Below are 14,081 nucleotides of genomic sequence, written 5' to 3'. Positions count from 1 at the left end.
TGGGTGATTACGATGCCATCAACGCAGGGGGTTTGAGAAATCTCTGTACCTGTCACTTAATTTTGCTATGAACCTGAAACTAAACTGCTCTTTAACAACAACAACAACAAGCAGTTTTAAAGGCTCAGCTTGGGACTTCCCTTGTGGTCTAGTGGTTAAGAACCTGCCTTCCAATGCAGGGGACCTAGGTTCAATCCCTGGTCAGGGATCCTACATGCCCTGGGACAACTAAACCCTCAGGCCACAATAAAGACCCAGCACAGCCAAAAGTAAATAAATAAGGCTATCCACCCCATCCCACCAATGCTTGACTCCCAATCAGTGGGAATCCTGGTTCCCAGGGCCCCACCACCACCCTGGACTCACCCCTTCCACAGGGGTAAGGGTTTCTATCCCCTTCACCTAGAAGAGACCTGGCACCAGGAAGTAAACTGATGAATGCTTGACGGAGCCAGTCTTCCCTGGTGGGGATATGACTCAGGCTGGCCAAGGAGGTCCCCAGGATCCAAGACCTCCAACCCATCATGTCTTACACCCAGGGCTCCAGCACCTTTTACCCCTAAGGAAAGGCACCAGATGAGGGCACATGCCCACTTTATTAGCCAACAGCTGGCCTGCAGGGCTCCCCAAGGCCCACCCTCACGGGTGGACAACAGAATGAACCTGCTACCCGCTCCCCTGTTCCCAGGACCCTGGGGCTGATCAGGAAGAGGAGACACCGGGGCAGGGGGATGGGCCTCACAGAGGCCTCATAAATACAAGGGGGTCACTGGCAGGGATGCAAGGGGGTAGCAGGGCCTTGGGGAAGGTGGCCTATGGGGGGCAGCTCATGTCACGCAGCCTCTTGTGTCGAAGGGGGCCCCCGTTCAGCGTCCAGGCGGCACAGGGGACTGTCGTACACCATCTGAAGGTTCACCTTGTGGCCCACCAGCTCCCGGATATTGTTGATGCCATATTTGATCATCGTCGGGCTTGGAGGGGGGAGGGGACAGGGTTTAACACAAGGTCAGGTCATGCTCTCTTCTGATCAGAACCTCTCTTGCTACCTTCCCAGAAGTAAAAGCCCCAGCCTTCCCTGGGGCTCAAAAGGCCCCACACCATCTGCCCTGTCACCTCCCTCACCCCTCTCTTCCCACTCTCCCCCTTCACTCACTCACTCCTCCCACCAGTCACACTGGCCTCCTCAGTGTCCTCCATATACAGCAGGCCTGCTCCAGCCTCAGGGCCCTTGCACTGGCTATTCCCTCTGCCTGGACCACCCTTCCCCAGATATCGTCACAGCTTACCAACTCAGCCACCTTCATTCGTTGCTCAGATGTCACCTCCTCTGAGAGGCCTTCCCTGACATCTCCTTAGCTCTCCCTGCTGTGTTTCTGCTCTAACATTACTTCTGAGGTTGTGGTTGTTTTGGTTGCTCAATCAGGTTCGACCCTTTTGTGACCCCATGGACTGTAGCCTGCCAGGCTCCTCTACCTGTGAGACTTCCCAGGCTAGAATACTGGAGTGGGTTGCCACTTCCTTCTCCAGGGGATCGTCTCGACCCAGGGATTGAATCTGAGTCTCCCATGTCTCTTGCACTGGCAGGCGGATTTTACCACTGAGCCACCAGGGAATCCCCATAACACTGCTTTTGGGTATACTCTAAGCTTTATTTGTTGAATTTACTTAATTCTCATCCTCCTTGGTCCACTAGCACCCCAGCTTCATAGAGCAGAGATGTGTGTTGTAATCACAGCACAGAATGGGCATACAGCAGGTGCTCACTAAGGATTTCTCAAATGAATGAATCAATGGAGGGGGCTGCCAAGTCTACAGGCCCCCATGCCTGACAAGTCACCCAAGTGAGGCAGCCAACACCCTGAGTGGTTTGGGTACTCACCGCTCCAAGGAGAGACCCCATGCAATGACTGACACATTCTCAGGGAGCCCCATGGGCAGCAGCATCTCAGGGCGGAAGATCCCAGAGTTTCCAACCTCCACCCACTTCTTTAGACCTGTGGAGGCAGGAACACAATGGGGTGGCTCGCGTGGGTGATACTGGGCATGGCAATGAGCTCAGGAGGTGGGGTCCTCAGGAACAGGAAGCTGGGCTGAGCTGTGGGCAGCCCAAGACCTCCCTCCCTGCCCCAGTACCGGGTTCCAGCCTGACCTTGGTGGTAACTGAATATTTCCATGCTGGGCTCAGTGTAGGGGTTGTAGGCTGGCTTGAAACGTAGCTGGGTGATACCTGGGTGGGGAGGCAGGCAAACAGAGTTGGAGGGACGATCGGGCTGATGACCAAGGTGTCTTCCTGTTACCCACCAACACCACCCACTCTGGCCCGCCTGCTCACCCAGCTTGGTGAAGAACTCCCGCAGGACACCCATGAGGTGGCCCAGCGTGAGGCCGTGGTCAGCCACGACACCCTCGATCTGGTGGAACTCCGCCAGGTGAGTGGCATCCAGGGTCTCATTCCGGAACACTCGATCGATGGAGAAGTATTTGGCCGGAGTGAAGGGCTTCTGGGGGTGACAGGCAGGCCAGGCCCAGGCATGGGTGAGGAGGTCAGTATGACAGCCCAGCCCCTCCCTCCAATGCTGCCAGAGCCCGGCCACACCTTTTGGGCCAGGCGGTAGAGGGCGCGGGCACTGGCTGCCGTGGTGTGTGTGCGCAGCAGGTTTTTCCGAGCCTCGTCCAATTTCCAGGTGTATTTGTACCTTCAGGGGGACATGCAAGGAAGTCTATGATGCAGCTCTCGGTCCCCAGCCTCTTCCCCACCCAAAGTCCTGGTCCTCCCTTACCCCTGTGAGCCATAGCCGCCCTGAGAGTGGGTCCGCTTCACGCGGTGGACATAGTCCATTGGGAGTTGCTGGGCCTGGGCTGGATCTGGGCAGGACAGAGCAACATCTGGTCAGTCAAGGAGCATTTCTTGGGACTTCCTTGGTGGTCCAGTGGTTAAGAGTCCAAGCTCCCAATGCACGAGGGGCCTGGGTTCGATCCCTGGTCAGGGAACTAAATCCCACCTGCTGCAACTAAAAATCCTACATGGTGCAGTTAAGACCTGGCGTAGCCAAATAAATAAATAATGAGCATTACTCAAATAGCCACCACAAGGAAAACAGTGACTTAGGCAGCTCCCTCGCTTGCCCTCTGTAACTGCTGGAGGGCACCTGGGAACACCTGAGGCAGTCACTCATACCCCTCCTCTGCCAGAACCTTCCCTGGTCCTGCCTCCCCTTTTTTTTCCTGGCTATGCTGCAGGGCTTGCAGGACTTAGTTCTCCAACTCGGGTATTGAACCCATGCCCATGGCAGTGAAAGCATGGAGTGCAAACCACTGAACCACCAGAGAATTCCCTCCTCCCACTCCTAACTGATCACTTCTTCGAGCCACAGGGCTTCCCTGCCAATCTGTAAGCACACCAGGCATGTGCCAGCCTCAGGGCCTTTGCATTGGCCATTCCCTTTGCCTGGAACTTTCCTTCCCCAGATGTAGCTCCCTCCCTCACCTTCTCCTATCTTTGCTTAAGCAGCCTTTTAAAAAATTTTTTTGGTCATGCTGTACAGCATGTGAGATCTTAGTTCCTCTACCAGGGATTGAACTCACGCCCCCTGCATAGTGTACAAAGTCTTAACCAATAGACTTCCAAAGAAGTCCAAATCCTAGCAGCCTTTATTTTAAATTGACCGTGTACACCCCCCAACACAATGTCAGTTCCTCCATCTCATTTACTGCCATCTTGCATCGCCACGTTTACAGCTTGTTGTTGTTTAGTCACTAAGTCACGTCTGATTCTTTTCTTGACCCCACAGGCTGTCCATGGGATTTTCCCGGCAAGAATACTGGAGTAGGTTGCCATTTCCTTACTCAGGATTTAAGGCACATCTTGCCCAACGAGGACATGAGGGTCTCAGGGCAAGGACTTCTGTCTCATTTGTGGCTGTGACCCAGAGGTTTAACAGAGAAGTCAATGCACAGGAGCTCAGTGACCCTATGCCACATGAATATGCAAGTTCTTATGATTCCCGTCCTGAAATACAATTTTACTGTACCCAAAAAGCTACACATCCATTCCTAGCTCCACCTCTTACAAGCTGTGACCCTGGGCAAGTGATGTCTCCTCTCTGGGCCCCAGTTTCCTTATCCGCAAAATGGGGCTGACCGTCTACTTCCTGTAGTTGGTAGGAAGACTAGGAGAGTGGCAGCCCAGTAAGTTTTGTTTAGAATACTTTTTCTGGCTGTTGCAACTTCCCTGACCAGGGATCGAACCCACACCCCCTGCAGTGGAAGTCTGGAAAATTTAACCACTGGACCACTATGGATGGCCCTGGTTAAGTTCTGGATGCCGTGATGATGACAATGACATTTTGCTCCTGGCTAGATAACAGGCACACAACAGCCTTGTCTGCTCTCCTGGTGGTGAGGAGACAATGACTATTTTGAAAAGTCAAGCAATTTAAGAGAGCACTGAGGACTGTGGAAAAAAGAAATGGGAACCAAAGTTGAAGACTAGCAGTGAGAAGCTTTTTAGAGCTTGGTTGGAGAGGGGAACTTCCCTGGTGGTCCAGTAGTTAGGACTCCACATGCCTAATGTAGGAGGCCCGGGTTCGATCCCTGGTCAGGGAACTATATCCAGCATGCCATAATGAAGATCCCATGTGCTGCAACTAAGACCTGATACAGGGATTTCCCAGGTGGTCCAGCGGCTAAGACTTTGTGCTTCCAATGCAGGGGGCCTGGGTTCAATCCCAGGTCAGGGAACTAGATCCAACATACTGCAAAAAGACTGAAGATCCCACGCGTCACAACCAAGACCTAGCACAGCCAAATGAATAATGAAAAAAAAAAAAAAAAAAGACCTGGTGCAGCCCAAAAAAAGAAAAAAAAAAGGAACCTGGGGGGACAAGGGCATGTCGTCAGGGGCCTCTCTGAGCTGACATGTGAGCAGAGATTTGATTCCAGAGGCGGTCATGAAGACCTGGGAGAAGACACTTCTCGGCAGAACACACAGCAAAGACCCTGAGGTGAGAGGAGGGGAGGCGGAAGATCACAGAAGTTGATGACAGTAGCTCACACAGGCTTTGCTGGCTACCCTGAGAAGGATGGAGTTTATCCTGTAAGATGGTAGGCTGCCCCGAAAGGCTCTGCCCAGGCCCGGCCCCTCGGGTGGCATGGGGCAGCAGGGCGCACCCACCTCGCAGGAAGAAGGTGTCATGCTGGTCACGTGCCGGGTGCTGCTGGGGCTGGAAGAGTGCGTCGAAGTTCCAGAAGGAGCTCTCAATGTAGTTGTCGGTCGGCATCTCGGTGAACCTAGTGGGAGACGCAGCCTGACTGCCCTGCCTGTGCCCCTGGCCTGGGCTGGCCCCGCCCCCGGGCCCGTGCTCACCCCATCTCCAGGAAGATCTGCCGGAACTGGGAGCGGACCTTGAGCAGCGGGTGCAGGTGGCCGCTGTCAGGGAGGACGCCATGGGCCGAGAAATTGTAGGGCTTGAAGGGCCGATCCCGCCAGGAGCCGCTATGGGAGGGGCACGGTGCAGGGTATGTGGGCATGGTGGGGGCTGCCTACCACCCTCCCGCAACCAGTCCCCAACCCTGGGGCCACCCCCTACCTGGAGATCATCTCTGGGCTCAGCTCTGTTTCCTGCTTGGAGATACTGGTGCTGAAGGCACTACCTTTGCTCACCCAGTAGGTCTTCAGGGTCCTGAGGCCAGGGTACATCACTGTTACCTCCTTCAAGTGGTTTCCCTTGACCCCCCAACTGATGCTAACCCCACTTCACCCGCCAAGTAACTCTGCTGCCATTTTCTCCCCGACACTTACTGTCTACTGAAACCCTTATTTAGCCCCACCTACATCCCTATGTTCATGCACGTACTCATTCAACCAACATTTATTGAGAACCTCCTATGTGCTAGGGCCTGTTCAAGGCACTAACCATAGAGCTATGAGAGATAATAACAGGTCAAATTAGCCTATTTATTAATTTTCTGGCCGTACCGTGGGGCATGGGGGATCTTAGTTATCTGATGGGAATGGAATTCATGCCCCCTACAGTGGAAGCATGGATTCTTAAGCAAAGACCACCAGGGAAGGTGAAGTGGCTCAGTCATGTCCGACTCTTTGCAACCCCATGGACTGTACCCTTCCAGGCTCCTCAGTCCATGGGATTTTCCACACAAGAGTACTGGAGTGGGTTGCCATTTCCTTCTCCAGGGGATCTTCCTATAACCCTGGGATCGAACCCAGGTCTCCCACACTGCAGGCAGATTCTTTACCAGCTGAGCCACCAGGGAAGCCCTTTTTAAAAATGAAAAATTAAAACAAAAACTTTTTTGCCTTGCTGCATGGCATCAGAATCCAAGTTCCCTGACCAAGGATCAAACCCATGCCTCCTGCACTGGAAGCTTGGGAATCTTAAGCCTGCACAGTCAGGTATGTCCCCCCATAGGTCAAGTTTAGAGAGCTTATTCTACACTAGGCTCTGTTCTATCAAGTCACCCCATAACTATGTGTGAAAAGGGGCCATTTCACATACGCGTAAACAGAGGCCTGGAAAGATCAGGTAACTCAGTCAAGGTTACACAGCTAACCCATGGCAGAGCTGGGAGGTGAACTGGGCAGCCCTACTCCAGTCTGCATTCTTGTAACTGCTGCATCTGCTCGAGGAGACATCGGCCCCGTGACAGCAGAGCCCTGAGCCCTATCAAGTCCAGACAGTGCTGGCCATCCAGATGGCCTTCCCTGGCCATCCAGTGGTTATGACTCCACTTTTCCAACGCAGGGGGCATGGCTCTGGTTCCTGGTTGGGGAAGTGAGATCCCACATGCCGTGCGGCACAGCCAAAAACCAGTAAATAAGCAAATATTTAATTTAAATTCTAGGCAGTGCTTTGGACTGTAGAGGAAGTAAACAGGGAGGGCAAAAGGGCTGGAGACCAGGAGTGTGGAACTTTTATGGAAGTCGAAGAGAGGAAAGGGTGTTAGGGTGGTGGCCTCGCTAAGCTGACATGTGAACAGAGATATGATGTCAGAACTTGCCTTGAAGAACAGTGAGAGGGTCTTTCTGGGCAGAAGCACAGCACAAGTAAAGGGCCTGTCGGGGCATGAGTGTGGCAAGTGCATTTGACCACCCCAGTGTAAAGCGGGGCGGGGAGGAGCCCGATAGCACACCGGCCCGGTATGGGCAGAACGCCTCCCTGTCCCCTCCCCAACTCCAGGGCCAGGCAAGTGACCCAGGTGTGAGCCTGGGGGTGGCACCCACTCACGCTTCAGTCAGCAGCTTCCGCTTCCGGAGCTCACTCCGCTCCTTTTCTCCCAGCTTCTCAGCCTGCCCACCCCGGACCAGCTGGAGCCGGCGCTGCACCTCATCCTCCACACTGTCCACCTGCCACAGGGGTGGGTGTGAGAGACCCTGAGGGCCAGGGGCCCACCTGCCCGACCACCTGGCCCACCGCCCTCCAGCAGGGACTCACCACTCGGAACACCCGGGGCCCGTCAGCAGCACTCTTGTCCACCCGGATCCACTTGTTGGACATCGCCTTGCTGAAGCCCACCTTGCCACTGGGCAGTCGCTGGGGGAACAAGGCTGCAGTGAGGGGGGCACGGGCACGAGGGCTGCCGTCACCCCAACACACCTCCTGAGGCCCCGGCCCCCTCAGGCTCCTACCATGAGCTCGCTCTGGGGCAGGCCCTCTGGGGGGATGCTGCGAAACACCCGGGCCTCGTGGCTGCCCTCCTGGGCAATCTCCTCACCCTCAGCAGTAAGTTCCCAGCGCTTGGTGGAGCGCAGCTCAGTCTCAATGATCTGTAGAATAACAGGGGGGCACAGCGGGGACAGGGGTCAGATCCAGGTACCCCCTCGCCACAGCACTGGGGGTGCACAGCCTCTGAAGCCAGCTTCGCATCCCAGCTGTACCACTCCAGAGCAAAGTGATCTGCCCTTGCTGAGTCTCGGTTGATCTTTTGTGACATGAGAATAATGACAAAAATCATTCACACCTCTGAGAGCAGGGTAGAGTACTAAGGATTATTACCTGCCTGAAAAAGAACAAATTCCATCACTTACAAAAAAAAAAAAGTACTTATTTATTCAACTGTGCTGGGTCTTACTTAGTTGCAGCATGCAGCATTTTCGTGTGTGTGTGCCAACTCTTTGTGACCCCATAGACAGTAACCTGCCAGGCTCCTCTGTCAATGGGATTCTCCAGGCAAGAATACTGAAGTGGGTTGTCATTTCCTCCTCTAGGGGATCTTCCCAACCCAGGGATCAAACCTGCCTCTCCTGCGTCTCCTGCATTGGCAGGTGGGTTCTGTACCACCAGTACCACCTGGGAAGTCCTTCCTTGTGGTATGTGGCATCTTTTAGTTTCAGCATGTGGGACCTAGGTCCTTGACCAGGGATTGAACCCAGGTGCCCTGAATTGGGAGCATGGAGTCTTAGCCACTGGACCACCACTTTTGAACCTTGGAAAGATTTTTAAAGTCTCAGATGAAATGATTTACGTGTTTGCATCTCAGTACTCAGGTGTCGGAGAAAAACCCCAGGGATCCACATTGCACCCAGAAAGCCTAGGCTCCCATGCCATTCTAATTTCTAGGTCTGCTCCTCACCTACTGTGTGACCTTGCTGAAAACGGCTTAACCTCCCTGAGCAAAATTTCTTATGTGTGAGAAAAAGGTGTGGTGGGCTTTAGCTCAGAGAGTTGTTTTGAGGTGTAACTAAACAGAAAAGATGCAGAGGACTTCCCTGGCAGTCCAGTGGTTAAGAGTTTAAGCTCCCAGCGAAGGGGGCACAAGTTCAATCCCTAATCCAGGAACTAAGATCCCGCATGCCGCCCACTGGTGCCAAACAAACAAAAACAAAGAAAGGATGCAGAACACTTAGTATGCATCAAGTGCCGTATAAACCTAACTAGTACTATCGATTAATATCATCATCATTCTTACAATGAACCACATTAAACTGCCACTACTTAACCCTCTGTAGCCTACACAAATGTTAGTTTCACATCAATCAAGGTACTGTCATCCCACACACCATAGCTTCACTCCCTCTTTGCGCTGACAACCTCAGGCTCTGCAGCCTGGGTGCCTAATTTCTAATTCAGGTTTGCCTGTTCCTTCTGGTGACACTGATGATTCTGACCAATGCTTAGAAGCTGTCCCATATCTTCAACCTGGGAATAAATAAGAGTTACATCTTATGTATCGCCTTGTTTGTTCAGTCACTAAACTGTGTCCGACTCTTTTGCGACCACATGGACTTAGCCCGCCAGGCTCCTCTGTCCATGGGATTTCCAGGCAAGAATAGTGGATGGGTTACTATTTCTGTCTCCATATATCCCCTTGCTCTTATGTAAATCTAAGGTTCCGTCAAAGATTGAATGAAAAATAAAGCTGAGGTCAGGGACTTCCCTGGTGGTCCAGTGGTTAAGAATCTGCCTTGCAGTGCAGGGACCACAAACTCAATCCCTGAAATTCAATCCCTGGTCGGAGAACTAAGATCCCATATGTCTCAAAACAAGTAAGCTCAAGGGCTACAACCGGAGAGTCCGGAGGCCACAAGGAAAGATCCCAGCAACTAAGACCCGACTCAGTCAAAAAAAAGCTGAGGCCAGAAAGAGCACATCATATGATTTTGATGAAAAAACAGTCCAGCTATGTTTTCTGAGTCCTAGCTTCATGGATCCAGGCTGCTGGGTGGCCCAGGGGTCCATCAGCATCCTCTCCTTCTGGATCTACCACCCTTCACTTGTCCAAGTTAGAAGGCCGGGCTTCATTCTGGCTCTCCCTACCTTGCCATGAACTCAATTTCATTCCTTCACCCGAACCCGTTCTCCAGTCCAGCTACGCTCTAGTTTGGAGATATGCCAGTTTCTGCCGTTGTCCCTTTGCCTCCTGTCCTGCCCCTGCCAAGATGGATGTAGGCAGTAAGCACGTCTGACAGGTTCCAGCTCCTGCCATGGCCCCCTAGTACCCCTGTGAGATAAAGACCTAGAAGGCCTTGCAAAATCTGGCTCTGCAGTGTCTCTCTCACTACCTGTCCTCCACTCCCACCCCATTGATCGCTGAAGTGCCATGGCTTTTGTACTCAGTGCAGAAACCGGATTCAGGTGTCATCTCCTTTGGGATGCTCTCCCTGATCCTCAAGGCTGTGGCAGTTAACACCTCTGAATTCCCTTTGCTTCCTCCATTACTCCGGTCACTTGAGTACATCCATCACACCGCAACCTGCACGAAGGCAGCGATTGCGTCTTTCTCGTCCCCCATCCTCCTCCCCACCCCCTCAAAATTAATCAATGCCTCAATGGACATTTACTGCACGGGAGCGTCCGCGTGCCTGGGTCTTCACTCTTTCCTGACTCCCCGCCTGCGCACTCTGGGCTGGACACGGATACAATCACCTCTAACCAGGACTGAGAGAATCTGGTCTGGAGGCAGAGCCCTCCTGGCGAAAGAACTGCAGATGCAAAAGCGAGGAAGCCCAGTATCACCCGCCCGGCTCACCTGACCCAGCGCCTGCAGGCTCTTCACGGCGCCCACCACAGTCTGGTGCTCCACGCCCAGCTCGGTCGCCAGTTCCGCGCTGTCCAGGCCGCCATCGGCCGCCTCCAGCCGCCGCAGGAGCACCTCCGCCACCGGACCGTCCGCCATGGTTGCTCCCAGTGCGCTCCGCGTGTCCCTGCCGGCTACCAGAACCACCGGAACCGGAAACGGCCCCTAGGATTGGGGGGTGGGGCGCGCTTGCGTCGCCATCTTGAATGTGGCGGACAATGTTGCAGGGCTCGGGGTGCCGCCATTTTGAGTGTGTCACAAGCACTTCAGAGGGGTTAGGGACCCCCTAGTGGTGCCTGGAACTCCAGTACTCTTGCCTGGAAAATCCCATGGACGGAGGAGCCTGGAAGGCTGCAGACCATGGGGTCGCGAAGAGTTGGACACGACTGAGCGACTTCACTTTCACTTTTCACTTTCATGCATTGGAGAAGGAAATGCAACCCACTCCAGTGTTCTTGCCTGGAGAATCCCAGGGACGGGGGAGCTTAGTGGGCTGCCATCTGTGGGGTCGCACAGAGTCGGACATGACTGAAGCGACTTAGCAACAGCAGCAGCAGTGGTGCCTGGAAGGTCCCATGGGCGGAGGAGCCTGGTGGGCTGCAGTCCATGGGGTCGCGGAGAGTCGGACACGACTGAGCGACTTGGCTTTCACTTTTCGCTTTCGTGCACTGGAGAGGGAAATGGCAACCCACTCCAGTGTTCTTGCCTGGAGAGTCCCAGGGACGGGGGAGCCTGGTGGGCTGCCGTCTATGGGGTCGCACGGAGTTGTACACGACTGGAGCGACTTGGCAGCAGCAGCAGTGGTGTCTGGTTTACCAGAGAGGTCAAAGTAATGCCCTCAAAAGCAGACTCACAGCATTGTTTTAAACTTCACACAGCTCCACCTGCTGTGGGCTGTGTGACCTTGGACTTCTCTCTCTGGGCCTGAAACAGTCAGCCCTTGGAGGAATTCTTTCTTACCCCACAGGAGGGCTCTGGGTGGTGGACTCCAGACATAGTCAAACCGCTGATGTAAACTACTTTCAAATTTTCAAAGGGAGACTGGGTAGGGACCAGCCCTATAAAAATCAGAAGACTAGCTATTTTCAAAGTAGCTGCTAACTTGCATGGTCATTCTCACTTGTCCCCAGGCCAGTGCTAAGTGCTTCAGGGGTCTTTATTTCACTTTCCTCCAAACTGTGTGCTGTACATACCGATATAATCTACATTTCACTGATGAAAACTGAAGCTGGGTGATACGCTTTGCGCAAGGGTTCTGCAAGGAATTGGTGGAGATAGTGTCAGAAATCATAAACACTCCAGAGCCTGCCGTCCCTCCCCCACACCACTACTCTGAGAAGATCAATGTCAGGGAAATCATTTGTAGTGCATATCAGCAATTCAAGATACTGGGAATTCCCTGGTGGTCCAGTGGTTAGGGGGTCTGACCTGGTGGCTCAGACAGTAAAAAATCTGTCTGCAATGCAGGAAATCTGGGTTCAATTCCTGGATCAGAAAGAGCCCCTGGAGCAGGAAATGGCAACCACTCCAGTATTCTTGCCTGGAGAATTCTATGGACAGGAGCCTGGCGGGGTACAGTCCACATGGTCGCAGAGAGTCAGACCCTACTGAGGGAATACTGGAAATTTCACTTTCCAGTGGTTGATGCTGCTGCTGCTGCTAAGTTGCTTCAGTTGTGTCTGAGTCTGTGTAACCCCATAGACGGCAGCCCACCAGGCTCTGCCGTCCTTGGGATTCTCCAGGCAAGAACACTGGAGTGAGTTGCCATTTCCTTCTCCAATGCATGAAAGTGAAAAGTGAAAGTGAAGTCCCTTAGTTGTGTCCAACTCTTAGTGAACCCATGGACTGCAGCCTACAAGGCTTCTCCGTCCATGGGATTTTCCAGGCAAGAGGACTGGAGTGGGTTGCCATTGCCTTTTCCTTTCCAGTGGTTAGAACTCCACAATTAAACTGCAGAATGAATGGGTTTGATCCCTGGTTGGCATGCCTCAGGCCTGGCCAAAACAAAGAAATGTAATTTGAGATACAAATATAATTTTACCCTTTCTAACTGTCGATGTTTAAAACAAAAGGGGTCAGGACTTCCCTGGTAGTCCAGTGGTTAGGAATATCCCACATGCTGAAGAGCAGCTAAATCCTTTGCCCTGCAACTACGAAGCTCATGTGCTCTGGAGCCAGTGTACCACAACTCCGGAGCCAGAGAAGCCACTGCAACAAGAAGCCCAGGTGCTGTAACCAGACAGTAGCCCCTGCTCGTTGAAACCAGAGAAAGCCTGTGTGCCACAAGGTAGACCCAGCACAGCCAAAAATAAATAAAAAATTTTAAATACAAAATTAAAGGGGGTGGTATTAATTTGAGGAATTTATAGAACTTGAGCTGTCCAAACTTTCATTTCATTATTTAATATTAGTGACATATTTTATTCTTTTTTTTTCATATTGTCTTTAAATTCTGATGTATATTTTACACTTACAGCTCATCTCAGTTAACAGCTACATTTCAAAAGGCAATAGCCACACGTGGCTATAGTCAATAGTGGAGACTACATTAGGCAGCACAAGTAGAGTCTAATCCCAGATCTGCCATTTTTGTCACCCAGCAAAATCACTTCATCTTTCTGTGCCTGTTTCCTCCCTTGGATGGAAATGATATGAGCCCAGGTAACTGAGAATTAGGTACAATAGTACTTAATGTAGTATTTGCTGGGACACACATGTATGCAGTATTTGCTGGTATTGAGTATGAACTCTGAGTCAGGTGCTAGTCTAAGCAGCATGCATTTATTCATTTGTTGTTGTTTAGTGGCTCAGTTGTGTCCGACTTTTTGTGACCACCCCCTCTTCCCCGGCCATGGAGCCCACCCGCCTCCTCTATCAATGGAATTTTCCAGGTAAGAATACTGGACTGGGTTGCCATTTCCTTCTGCAGGAGATCTTCCCATCTCCAGCACTGACAGGTGGATTCTTCACCACTGGGCCACCTGGGAAGCCCTATTTACTCATTCAGCTATCACAATCGTTACTTGAGTCTGGAAAATGGGGTTACTAATATCCCCCGATTCTGGACTTATAGTGAGGTCCCGACAAAAATTCAGAATGCATTCCTCAAAGTCTCGTCTTAGTTTTAAAGCACTTCCCCCAGGACTTCCCTGGTGGTCCAGTGGTTAAGAATTCTCCTGCCAACTCAATACCAGAAAAACAAATGACCCAATCAAAAACTGGGGAAAAGACCTAAATAGACATTTCTCCAAAGAAGACATACTAACAATCACTTGAAAAGATGCTCAATATCGCTCATTATTAGAGAAATGCAAATCAAAACTATCAAAACTACACAATATCACCTCATACCAGTCAGAATGGTCATCATCAAAAACTCTACAATAAATGTTGGAGAGGATGTGGAAAAAAGGGAATGCTCTGTACTGTTGGTGGGAATGTAAGTAAATTGATACAGCCACAATGGAAGACAGTATGGAGTTTCCTTAAAAAATTAGAAATAAAACCACCATATGACCCAGCAATCCCATTCCTAAGGCATATAACCT

At 52.0% G+C, this 14,081-nt stretch overlaps 1 protein-coding gene across 1 annotated transcript; it reads right to left on the bottom strand.

Annotated features, from left to right (window-relative positions):
* Positions 1-577: 577 nt before the first annotated feature.
* Positions 578-10,678, bottom strand: FARSA (phenylalanyl-tRNA synthetase subunit alpha). Its single transcript, NM_001101107.2, has 13 exons — positions 10,486-10,678; positions 7,646-7,783; positions 7,452-7,550; positions 7,245-7,363; positions 5,589-5,681; positions 5,366-5,494; positions 5,174-5,289; positions 2,781-2,865; positions 2,597-2,696; positions 2,333-2,501; positions 2,150-2,227; positions 1,880-1,994; positions 578-971 (listed from the first exon to the last, which is right to left on the bottom strand). The coding sequence occupies exons 1-13, from the start codon at positions 10,630-10,632 to the stop codon at positions 833-835; spliced, it is 1,527 nt and encodes a 508-aa protein (NP_001094577.1). The 5' UTR covers positions 10,633-10,678; the 3' UTR covers positions 578-832.
* Between the last annotated feature and the right edge of the window lie 3,403 nt (positions 10,679-14,081).

Source organism: Bos taurus, chromosome 7, assembly GCF_002263795.3.
Source record: "Bos taurus isolate L1 Dominette 01449 registration number 42190680 breed Hereford chromosome 7, ARS-UCD2.0, whole genome shotgun sequence".
Classification (NCBI taxonomy): domain Eukaryota; kingdom Metazoa; phylum Chordata; class Mammalia; order Artiodactyla; family Bovidae; genus Bos; species Bos taurus.
Note: the sequence above shows the minus strand (reverse complement) of the source record. Positions and strands in the feature narration are given on the sequence as shown.

Coding starts and splice junctions, on each gene's coding strand:
- FARSA (NM_001101107.2), bottom strand. CDS start 10,632: ATGGCGGACGGTCCGGTGGCGGAGGTGCTCCTGCGGCGGCTGGAGGCG. Junction 5,495..5,588: donor AGCCCAGAGATGATCTCCAG/GTAGGGGGTGGC, acceptor CCCCTCCCATAG/CGGCTCCTGGCGGGATCGGC. Junction 2,502..2,596: donor TCTACCGCCTGGCCCAAAAG/GTGTGGCCGGGC, acceptor TGTCACCCCCAG/AAGCCCTTCACTCCGGCCAA.